Below are 11,818 nucleotides of genomic sequence, written 5' to 3'. Positions count from 1 at the left end.
TTTTTTTTTTTTTTTTAATTTTTTTTTTTTTTTTTTACGTTTATTTATTTTTGAGAGAGAGAGAGACAGAGCATAAACGGGGGAGGGGCAGAGAGAGAGGGAGACACAGAGTCGGAAGCAGGCTCCAGGCTCCGAGCCATCAGCCCAGAGCCCGACACGGGGCTCGAACTCACGGACCGCGAGATCGTGACCTGAGCTGAAGTCAGACACTCAACCGACTGAGCCACCCAGCCGCCCCTTCCCAGCCAGGATTTCTAAGGCCCGAGGAGCGGGCACTGATGACAGAGGATCCGCCCTGGCACAGGAGGGCGACACGCTCCCGTGCACCCCCAGGACACAGGGCGGCTCCCGACATCCCCCTCCCATCTCGGGTCGGCCCGTGCGGGGCACCTGAGGGCGCTCGCGGCCCTGGCTGCACACAGGCTCCAGCCAGCCCACGGGTCAGACCACCAGCGGGATTCCCCACATGGAAACACGCCCCCGACGCCACCACGGAACCCCAGGGACAAGGTGCGCTCCACCCAAGCTCACTTATCCGACGTTTGTTTCCTCCCGAAGCTTCGCTTCCTCGGAACCTACTTACTGGTCCATCCCCTCCCGCTCCTGACAAGCAGACGCTGCCGTCATCAGAACGCTCCGGGGAACGGGCTGTAGACTGTTCCCGAAACCCCCATGGACGATCTACCGGAGCAGTGCCCTGTGCTCAGGCCCTGATCACACGCGCCTCGGGTGGCCAGTCCAGCCTCAACATTCAAGACTCAGGGCAAGTCCTAGAACTCAGCTGCGGCCACATGCTCAACATGGTCGGCACCGTGAGCACAGGCCACTCAGTTGGTACCACGCCCGTGACACCCCCGGCAGGCCTTCCTGGCCCCTGACCACAGCACGCACCAGGCAGGCCCGGAGGTGGCTTCCTCCCATGGTGCACGGCGCCGGAGGAACTGGGGGCATCCAAAGTGGATCCGACCCCTCAGTCCCGTAAACACCACCAGAGACTAGCCACCCTGGCTTAAAACACCCTCAAGAAAATAAGATAAAATAAAACATCCTCAGAGATAGGACCGGCCTCAGTGCATATTTTCGGCATGACTGCAAGCAGAATGTTTACTCAGAGCTCAGCCCCGAAGCCGCCTACTTGGAAGCATTTCCAAAAATAAACGTGCCCCCGACGTCGACTGCACAGAAAGCGATGGTATGCATGCATATTTATAATGGGGAAAAAAAAGGTACGATTCACGAAGGCAAACAAAACAACGCACTGGGAAAGACAGGAGAGCCCTTCCCGGTTACGACGAGTATTTTAATTGACAAAAGCCTCGTGAAACAGCAGATTCCAGGCCGCTGGCCAGAGCTCAGCTGGAGCAGGAACTGCCAGTTCGGGAAGGGCCGCCCCGCTCCCCGCTTCTCCACCCCCCAGTGGGGCTGCCCGTCCCGGGGCCTCGGCTTTCGCAACCACTCCAAATATGGGGCCTCCAGCACTGCTTACGAGGCCTGATGCCATCGTGAGCATTTCCCAAGCAAGGTCAGGCCCAAACGAAAACAGTCTAGCTCCACAAGGGCAACCAGGCCACCCAAAGGCACTGCAGGGGTGCACACCCGAGCTCTCCCATGCACACGTAGGGGCCGCGAGCACCCCAGCTCTCCTATAGGGACCTCACACACTGGAGCTCTCGCATCACACGTAAGGGGCCGTGCACACCCGAGCTCTCGCATGCACACACACAGGCAGGGAAGAGAAGGTGGCCGTACTCAACTCCCTTAGGCTGGGAGAGGACAGAAGTGCTTCCGTCAGCTGTGGCCACCTGCCCCGAGTCGCCACCCGACCACCCTCCTCGGCAGCAGCACAAAGGTGGGGCTGTGGGGACTGGCCCAGATCCTGGGGCTCAGACAGCTGCCCGCATCCCCCTCGACAAGGCCCTAGGGCCTCCTCTCGTCCTACCTTGAGCTCTGCTCACAATGGCACCGCACGGACTGGGACTCCGGGACGCAACAGTCTGCCCCCAGTCACCACCCCCTGCGAGGAAGGATCGGGTAGGCGTGCCCTCCTCACGGGGCTACCTTCCCTTCTTCGTCCTGAGACATGGGCTCCCAGCTGCCTCTCAGGCTACGGAGCAGCCGGGCCCATCCACAGGGAGCTCACGGTCTATCCAGTTGAGGCAGTGAGGTGACCGAACATGGGAGGCCGTGTGACAGAAGCTCACGCAGACTCTGGGAGCCCAGAGAGGCAGGACTGGGTGGGGCGGACGGGCAGCAGTTTAGGGAAGATGCCCGGCTATGGTCCGGATCTATGGCTATGCCACCAGAGAGGCCAGGGCCTGACGTGGGGGCGGGGAGCAAGCAGGCAGCCTTGGGGGGGAGAAACAGCATCGTGACAGACACACAAGCCGGGGAGCCACGTGGGGGGGCCGGAGGGGGGGGTGTGGTTAGTCTGGCAGAAGCGGGTGGGGCCGGGGCGGGCAGGAGGCAGGAGGCAGGAGGCAGGCAGGGAACGGACGCCGCGTGCAGCCCTCCAGGAGCCCCACCTGGCAGGGGAAGGTGGGCCCGGGGGCACGTCGGCAGCCCCTGCCGGCCCGGTCTTCTCTGGCCCTCACGTCCTCAGCACGTGTTCCCGCACCTCCGCCTGGAGCCACCACTCTGCACATCAACCTGCCATCTGCAGCCCCCTGCACCCCTACACCCGCCTCCCAGAAAGGAGCGCGAGCCCACACCAGCCCTTCGTGGGACACCTCACGGTGGAAACAGAACAAAAGCTGCTTCCACATAGGAAGTCCTGACGAGCCGGACGCTGCGCCGCGGGGGGGCCTGAACAGGGCCCCGCACTTGGCCTTGAGGCTCCGGACACGCCACAGAAGAGGCACACAGCCGGCGACGCCGCAGCTGGACGGGGGGTCGGCCACACGGGGTCACCGGGCCCCTGCCGCCACAGAGGCCAGACCCTCCCCACGGCACCGCCTCCCCCACCCCTCCGTCATCACACCGCAAGCCTCCTCCTCCCCAGCTCAGAGCCTTCGCGAAGGCTGCTCCTGGGCCTCCTGACCGAGTCCCAGCCAAGATGTCCTTTCCCGAGCACAGCCTTCCTGACTCCTCCTGCACAAGCGTGCCCATGGCACTACGGTGGTGCGAAACGCCACCACCTTCAAGGCCACTGGCTGAGGCACTCGCAGGTAAGACAGCAGGCAGGCTGGGACGCGCTCTAAAACGCTTCCATAAAGATCAAGGGAGGAAGGAGATCCCAAAACAAAATATAACAAGGTATCAACCGTCGTGACGATGGAGGTATGTTTGCAAACTCGAAATAGGGGCACCTGGGTGGCTTAGTCAGTTGGGCTTTAGCTCAGGTCATGATCTCACTGGTCGTGGGTTCAAGCCCCATGTCGGGCTCTGTGCTGACAGCTCAGAGCCTGGAGCCTGCTTCGGACTCTGTCTCCCTCTCCCTCTGTCCCTCCCCTTGCACTCTCTCTCTCTCTCTCAAAAATAAGTTAAAACATAAAGAACACTCCAAATAAGGGAACTTCTTTTAACCCCCAGCACCCACGCGAACGCTCGTTCTGTGTCCCCCCCCCGCCAGACCGCAGACCCCGGGAGGCAGGGACGGCAGCTGCCCAAGCGAAAGAGCACAGGCCCTGGGCCCTCGTCCTCCCGACGGTCCCGGATGCCCGGAGCCCCAGGGCAGGGGGGCAGTGCCAGCCTTGCTCCAAGGGCACCGTGCACGCGTGCCGCCAGGGGAGTGGGCAGGAATCGGGGGCTCCCTCCTCTATCTGCCCAGGGCCCAGCTGGGACCCCGGGACGCTTCCAGCCTGCAGGCGGCCAAAGGCCAACGCAATTAGCAACTCCCCACCCAGAAAGTCCTCCAGCGGCACGGAGCCAGCAGGCTTCCGGACTTGGTCTTCCTTCTGTGTGAAGCGTGAGCACTCACACAGGCCAGGTAAGGCCAGGACTGGGGGCGGGGCGGGCACTCACACAGGCCAGGTAAGGCCAGGACTGGGGGCGGGGCGGCTGTGCCCCACGGGACCAGAGGGAATCAGAGAAGACGCCGAGGCAGGGGCAGGCATGGGCAGAGAGAACTCTGTTCTCTTTCTCCCACCTTCCTAGGAATCTCAGACTCCTCTAAAATGAGCTTTACTTACTAGAAAAAGCAGCGGGGGGAGGGAGGCACCTGGGTGATTCGGTCGGTTAAGCGTCAGACTCTTGATTTTGGCTCAGGTCGTGAGATCGAGCCCTGTGTCAGGCTCTCCTCGCTGAGTGTGGAGCCTGCTTAAGGTTCTCTCCCTCTCCCTCTGCCCCTCTCGCTCGTGTGCCCGCACTCTCAACAACAACAAAAAAAAAAAAAAAAAGGAAGAACCGAACCTCAAGGCTCAATCCCTTTACCTTCAAACACCTGATGGTTGTTTTTGAGCAGCGTCTGCAAGCCTCCACATTCCCGCTTCAGCCTCCGCAGGGTCTCCCTGTCCAGCTCACTGGCTACGTCCGCCAAGGAGAGGCTTCCTGTTGAAAAGCGGGTTTCCCCGACACCAACAGAAAGGCTGTCAGGAGCCGTGAAACCGGCTCGCCGCTGGCCCTGCGCACGGCTCTGGTTCCGTCCGTTCCAGCCCCTGGCGCACATCGGCGGGAGGGACCGCGGGCAGAGCCATCGCCACCAGAGATGCCAGGGCCGACCACCCGCCAGGCCCGACACCCCAGGGCTTACCTACTCCCACCCAACGACTCTGCAGGAGCCTCCCCCACAGAAAACCAGCGCTCTGGCTCGGCCCAGCCCCGGGCACCCAGGGGAGGCGGCCGCCCTGTGGCTGTGATTCCACCTACCAAAGCCCAGCCGACCTTCAAGATGCCCCTCTCAGCCGCCTCAAACCCACTCAGAGCAAGCAGGAATCAGCTGGGACAGCCCTCCTGTCCCTCTTGTGCCCCGGCCCTGCACACGCTCCCGGACCCTGATGCTCACACGCACTGCTCCGCGCTGCCTCCCAGTTGCTCATCCTCAGACGTGCGCGCGCCTTGACCCAACCGTGAGGGCAGGGACCACCCCCTCCTGCCCTGTGGCCCCTCAGCCATGCCCTGCAGAGGGCAGACCCCAGACTGAGATCACTCAGGTCCAGGGGTCTGACCCACTCGTACATCACACAGGCTCAGGCTGCAGAGGTCGCTAAATTCCAGCACCAAAAGGCGAGGGGACCACCTTGGGCTGAGAGGCCAAGGGCACACGTCCAACCTCAGCGGAGCGTGCTTCTCCCGCAGGGCAGACGGGGCAGGCACAGGGGAGGAGGGACCACCTCAGGCCAGCCCCAGACCACGGAGACCCAAGAGGCGGGGGGGGGGGGGGGGGGGGAGAGGGCGCACCAGCCCTGCCGGTGTTTCTGACAGGCGGGCAGGCCCATGAGCTGAGGCCCGACGACCAGAGCCGCCTGCTGTCCAGCCCAGAGCCCAGGACACAGCCATGGTGCTCACGGCTGGTGCGGCCAGCGCCTCCTGAGCTCAATCAAGCCCAGAGGACCCAGCAGAGGACAGGACTATCCTGGGGTGCGAAGGCCAGGGTTAGGGTTAGGGTTAGGGGAAATTTGCCCGAGTGTCTCTGTGGCCCCTGCCCCCCTGCTGTGGCTCCCTGCCCTTCGAGGCCTGGCCAGAAGCACCCGCCCCCCCACCCAGCTTGCCCCCGCCTCAGCAGGGCGCACCGGGAAGTGAGGTGCCAACCCACACAACGGCCCACGGCCCCTCAGGGCTTGTGCACGGTTCACGGACGGTCAGCAGCTGGAGTGGGGAGTGGGGTGGGGGGTTCTGGCCAGGACGGCCACCTCATCCCTCGAGAGGCTCTTCTGATCAGACACCACCAGGGTGGGGTGACCACAGAGCAGAGGAGGCGCTCCGGGGCGCTGCCGCGTGGCAAGGTCACAACAGCCAGGGAGGCCGAGACGGTGAAGACACCAGGCAGGATGTCACGGGAGAGGGAGCCCGGGCTCGCCGCCTCCTCCCTGGCCCCCCACCCACGGGGCCAGCCAGGCAGCAGCCCCCCTGACGGGCTGAGGGAGGGCTCCTCCAGTTCCTCCAAAGACCTCAAAACCTCACAGGCAAGTCTCAGGTGCCGGCAGACCCAGCCAGCTCCACAGCGCCCTCTGGTGCCGACCGCCAGCGTCCCGGTCACAACTTTACAAAAATCATCAAAACCCACGCTTTGCTCCTTCTCTTGACCACCACTCGAGAACAATCAGATGTCATTTTCTCCCCTTTATCATGTCTGATTTTTGCCATTTGGGGGATTTCAAAGAGAACTACAGTAACAAACCACATCATCTCCAAAACGTTATCTTATATTCGAGAGGACAGCACGCTTTTCTGGCATTCAGAAACCTGCTTCTGGTTTAAAGAATTTCTATAGAGGGAAAATGAGTGGCTCTACACCCAGAAGCCTGGACACTTCCGTAAAGGTTAATCACGGGTCCAAACACTACCACTCTGCTCTCACCTCCTTCCTCTGAGGGAGCGGAGTCCCTTATGTTAAAAGGAACTATAAGAAAAAATTCTAAACCAGTGTGTAAGTGGTCTATTATCAATATCTCTTCAAAATACATGTAATCAAAAACAACCACAGGATTCCAAGTTGGTCCCAAAGGAGGGCCGAGCCACTGCCCGAAACCCGGCAGGCACGCGGCAGGGTCCCGGGGGCCTACCTCCTCGGTTCCAGGCCTTCAAGCTCCCGCTCAGAGAACTTCCTGCGCACGGCCGCTCTGCATCCAACAGCAGGTGTCCCACTTGCAAAACCACCTGGTCAACAAAGTCTCGAGGGAGGGCAGCGCAATTCCTCACGCGCTCGGCTTTTTCTCTAGGGTGAAATCCAGACAGCCAGAGTCCGGCGGCCCGGGCCTCCGCCCCCTCCTCGGCGGCCCCGGCGTCCAGGGCCTGGCGCCCGTGGGGGCGACCCGCACGTGCCATGGCGGCCCGGGGAGGAGGATGCGGAGGCTCCCGGCCGGGTGGGCTCACGGGGCGGCCCTGCCTGCTATTAATGTACCGGGTTCTCTGCTCATCCATGAGGGCTTCTCCGGTGGGGGGGTATGTTCTGCGTTTCCCAATGAGACAAACCTGCATGTGAAAAAAGCAGAGCGTTTTACCAGGATCCCGTGGCAAGTCACGTTTTCCATTCGCGTCTCTCGTTCTGCGGTACAAATTACGTTCAAATTTTAGAGGCTTATCGTGAAAGAAATGCTTACTTTAAAAGCCAATACCAATACCAGTGTCCCAAATAAACCAAGAGCCAAAGCCCACGAAGAGTCTCACGGCTCGGACACTCAGAGACCTACGAGACACGTACGAGTCCACGCGCACCGAGCTCACGGCCGTGCCTGTTCTGAACACATCGCTCGTGGGAGCCTTCATCCAGCGCCCCCTCCCTCAGGTGCAGACACGGACGGCACCCAGAGCTCTCAAAACGGGACGTCCCTCTGTCGACCTTGCCAGAGGGGAGGCAGCACTTGGCACGGCACGGACGTCCGTTCCGTGCACTGTCCTTCCTGCACGTCCACACAGGATGACGGCGGCTGCCCGCGCACTGGAGCCCCCAGGCAAGGACGCTGCCCTGAGCACGGCATCTCTGGACTTCCTCCTGGCCACGAACTACACGGCCAGCTTAGGGGCAACGAAAGACAGCGAATCTAATTACACGAGAGCCGCCCGACCGCTCTCCGGCTCTGCCACCTGCCAGAGGCGTGATCCGGGGCCCGTTCCCTGACGTGCCGGGCAGGACCAGTCCTCACCAAAGAGCTGCCACCTGTGGACACCTGCTCTTGTGTTTGCCCCCAGAGCCACAGGGTGACGAGAAAGCTGAGGCTCAGAGAGATTAAGGACCGGTGCGTGGTCTCCAGCAACTAGTACTGGAAAGACCAGTGCAAACACCCACCCGCGTGACCCAAATTCGAGCAGTTGGCAGAATCGATCCCAGCCTCAGCAGGGCGGTTTGCCAAGGCAGAGGGCATTTAGGAGAAGGACATCGTGGCTCTGAAGCAGGGTCCCCAAGAACGCTCTCACGGTGACGTGAGCAGTGGCAGCATCGGCAGCAATGATGTACCTGCGGCCATCGTGGGCCCCTCTCGGCCACCACGGAGCCCTTAGATGAAGGCACCGTTCTATCTAGTGAGACGAGCCCAGGAGGGCCCCCCCTCCCCCCGGACAGACGAGAGCACGGATGCAGTGTGCAATGTGCCCCGGAGTTCACGGCCAGGCGGTGCCAGGGCCGAGAGTTCACCTAAACCTGCCCTGGATCCTTTGTGCCACGTCGAGCGATCAAACTCACGATTTGGATATGACGGGTTTCTGTGCTTTGCTGATGGTAAGAAGCCTGACAGCCACAGTGTCTGGTAAGAGGAAGCTACTGACATGAACACAGGCTGACGGCGGCACCTCCCTCGACTTCTCCAGGGGACTGGCCCGCTGGCAGGGTCACAGGGGGCACGTGTGCTGCGGTCACAGACTGTGGCAGGGGCGGCGTCTGCCTGGGCAAATCGCGTCGCAGGTACGTCGGAATTACTGAAGCGTGGAACGAGACGTTGAACCGCTCTGAACCTGGAACCAAACTTCAGGTTCGGCCCGTGACTGGGAAACCCGAGGACCCCGGAGGTGGTGAGCAGCCTCGGACAAACTAGCTTAGGACGTTCCACACGAGTCCAGCCGATGCCCACTTTGGGAAGGTCCCCTAGCGCCACTCACGGTTTCTGGGAAGGAAATGAGGATTCGGTGAGGGCTCCCTGCAGCGCTGCCGCGGGCCTGGGGAAGGAACTGTCAGAAGGCCTTCAAAGCGGGGGTCACGGGGACAGAGCGAGCCCTCTGACCCCCACCAGCGGACAGGCTTTCAAACATCACGGGGTCCCCTGTGGCTCGGCGACACGGCCCCGGACCCTCCGCCCAGAGGCCACCGCCGCACCGAGGGCACCGAGGACGCCCCAAGCGGTCAGGACGCACCCTTTTGGTGGAGGGAATGCGCAGGCAGTCCTCCTGGACGTGGAAGCCGCAGGCCAGCCCCACCTCAGTCACGAAATCGAGATACTCTCGGTACTGAGTCTTCCTGCTCTGCCTCCGGGCGTATTTCCCCACGAAGTCAAAGAAGCAGCAGGGAAGGACAAAGAAACGGCAGCTGTAATTAGACCTTCAAAAACAATCCCCAAAACAAAAACACTCAGCACAGAGCCACGTGGCCATCGTGCACCGCGGTAAAGCAGAGGCATCTGCTCCCCCTGGCTGTTCCGGAGCAGAGCCCGAGCTCGAGCTGTCCCTCGCTCTGCTCCCAGAGACGACGCGGCGTGGTCTATGCCTCCTACGGACCAGGAGCCTAACTGTCTGTACAAAGTGCGTTCCACTGCGTTGTTCTTACTGACTTGAAACGTAAAACTTCCCAAAGTGTTTTGGGATTTCGGCCGGGAGCGAGATCTCAGAGGCGGGCACGAGAAAGATTACGTTAAGACTTGCTCCGTGAGCTACACTGCTCCTCGAGAGCTGAAACAGTTCACGAGACGCCTGGATCAGGAGCCGCGGCAACAAAATACCCGGGCCGCCACCATAAGCTGCGTGTTCACAAGGTCCCCGCCGACCCAGAGGCACGGCCACGGGCGCAGCCCCCCTCTATGAACATCAGTACTGCTGCGAGGCGTCTCTGTGTTGGCAGATCTTCCCTCTGGAGACACTCACTCCTGTTATCAGAAAATAACTTCCAAAACATGACCTGTCTCCCTGGACAGAAATACTGCAGAAATGGTCAGCTTTCGTCAGCACTATTCAGATGTACTTTGATGTCTTCTAGCCACATCTCAAACAGTAAAATAAAGCAGTTAGACGAGGCGCCTGGGTGGCTCAGTCGGTTGTCCAATTTCGGCTCGGGTCATGATCTCACAGTTCCTGGGTTCGAGCCCCACGTGGGGCTCTGTGCTGCCAGCTCAGAGCCTGGAGCCGGCTTTGGATTCTGTGTCTCCCCCTCTCCCTCTGACCCTCCCTGGCTCACGCTCTCTCTGTCTCTCTCTCAAAAATAAACGTTTAAAAATTTTTTTTAAGAAGCAGTCAGAATCTAAGCCTAAACCAACACGTTCGGCACGTTCTCATCCCCACAGTCCGAACGAGCTCCGTCTCCAGTGCTCCACAGCCGCAAGTGGCTACTTCTGGACAGCGAGGTTTAGGCAACAAAATCCCTCCCGTCGCCCGCCCTGCTGTGCGGGACACTTACTCACCTGGCTGCGATCACAGGTATCCACGGTGTCAGTTCATCGGAATGGTTACCAATTAGCCAGTCAACGTCAGGGAAAAGGGTCTCATCGCTGGGTGTGACTGCACCTTCCTAAAAGAAAAACACAAGATAAGACCACTGTTTAGTAGAGCAGCACAGAGCTACTGAGGCAAAGGCCCCAAGGAACCGCAGCTTGCTTGGGGTGACCTCAGCCCCTCGGGGCCCCATGGGTACAGGCGTTCCCCTGAGCACAGGGCCCGCGTCTGCCCAGGGGGCATGAAACACAGCAACTTACAGCATCGTCACTAGAGAAACTAAAAACGCTGATTACTAATCTTTTGGATCCTTAACAATGTGGGTGGCTCAGTCGGTGAGGCGTCCGACTCTTGGTCTCAGCCCGGGTCGTGATCTCAAGGTTCGTGATACACAGCCTCGAGCCGGGCTCTGTGCTGACAGCGCAGGGCCTGCTGGGGATTCCCTCTCTCCTTCTGCCCCTCCTCTGTTCTCTTTCAAAATAAATAAGCAAACTTAAAAAAAAAGAGTGCTTCTCTACATGAACATACACTGGAGCTACAGGAGAGGGGACACAGGAACTGTCTCCACGTGGGCAGAATACGGGGGCAAGAAAGTGGAAGCAAGTTGGCCGGAAGTTGATTTGCTGAGAACCACAACGCATCCTACAACCTCCAGACCCGTGAAAAGTGAGGGGCGAGGCCAGAGTTTACGCAGAAACAACAAATATGCTGCCATCACGTGATTATCTTTTATAAACACTCAGGGGCCAAGTAAAATCCCACTGAGGAGCCGTGTTAACCGTTCTGATAACCTCTGTAATCAGGCTGAAAACAGCTTCGTTTTGTGATTTAAGAACTTTACATAAACACCCTATTCTTTCTGCTAATCGGCAGACCATCACCCATGATTCAAGTCAGGGCCCAATAGCAGGTCTGTCGGTAAGAGCTGGAGACAAAAAAGATACACGCGACCACTCAAAATCCTCCTTGTTTTATTTTATTTTATTTTTTTTTCTCAACGTTTATTTATTTTTGGGACAGAGAGAGACAGAGCATGAACAGGGGAGGGGCAGAGAGAGAGAGGGAGACACAGAATCGGAAACAGACTCCAGGCTCTGAGCCATCAGCCCAGAGCCCGACGCGGGGCTCGAACTCACGGACCGCGAGATCGTGACCTGGCTGAAGTCGGACGCTTAACCGACTGCGCCACCCAGGCGCCCCTAAAATCCTCCTTGTTTTAAAACTGAAGAACGACCCCCCGAGGGAGTAGGCACACCTGGCTACCCCCGGCCAGAACAAAGTGGGAAGACATTAGGACAACACTCCCGTCCAAGGCCGTTCCTTACGACAACAGAACCACGTGCCTTTTGCAGACGTGATGTATACAAAAGTAGAATTAGGATTCTACGATCTTTCTGGTTCTTAAATTCAGCATCTGTGCTTCTATGTTAAAATCCGTGTATTTCTGTTTAAATGGCCTGCATTAACAAACACGTGGTTTACAGTTCACGACCGCCATCATCACACTCACAGCCACTGGCCAACGGCACGTCAGACAACAGGGCCGGTTTCATCAACATCTTGAACACAGCACATTTTAGCAGTTCCCCTT

General features: G+C 59.5%; 1 protein-coding gene across 1 annotated transcript in view; it reads right to left on the bottom strand.

Moving 5' to 3' along the window:
* Positions 1-11,818, bottom strand: part of TRMT44 (tRNA methyltransferase 44 homolog) — a 30,488-nt gene that overhangs the window by 2,653 nt on the left and 16,017 nt on the right. Inside the window, 4 exon segments of the mRNA XM_040488903.1 lie at positions 4,369-4,485; positions 6,660-7,068; positions 8,941-9,124; positions 10,197-10,303. Of these exon segments, the coding sequence (XP_040344837.1) occupies positions 4,369-4,485; positions 6,660-7,068; positions 8,941-9,124; positions 10,197-10,303 (817 nt within the window).

Source organism: Herpailurus yagouaroundi, unplaced genomic scaffold (assembly GCF_014898765.1).
Source record: "Herpailurus yagouaroundi ecotype Mexico unplaced genomic scaffold, PumYag 28, whole genome shotgun sequence".
NCBI lineage: Eukaryota > Metazoa > Chordata > Mammalia > Carnivora > Felidae > Herpailurus > Herpailurus yagouaroundi.
This window is presented reverse-complemented; position numbering and strand designations above follow the sequence as displayed.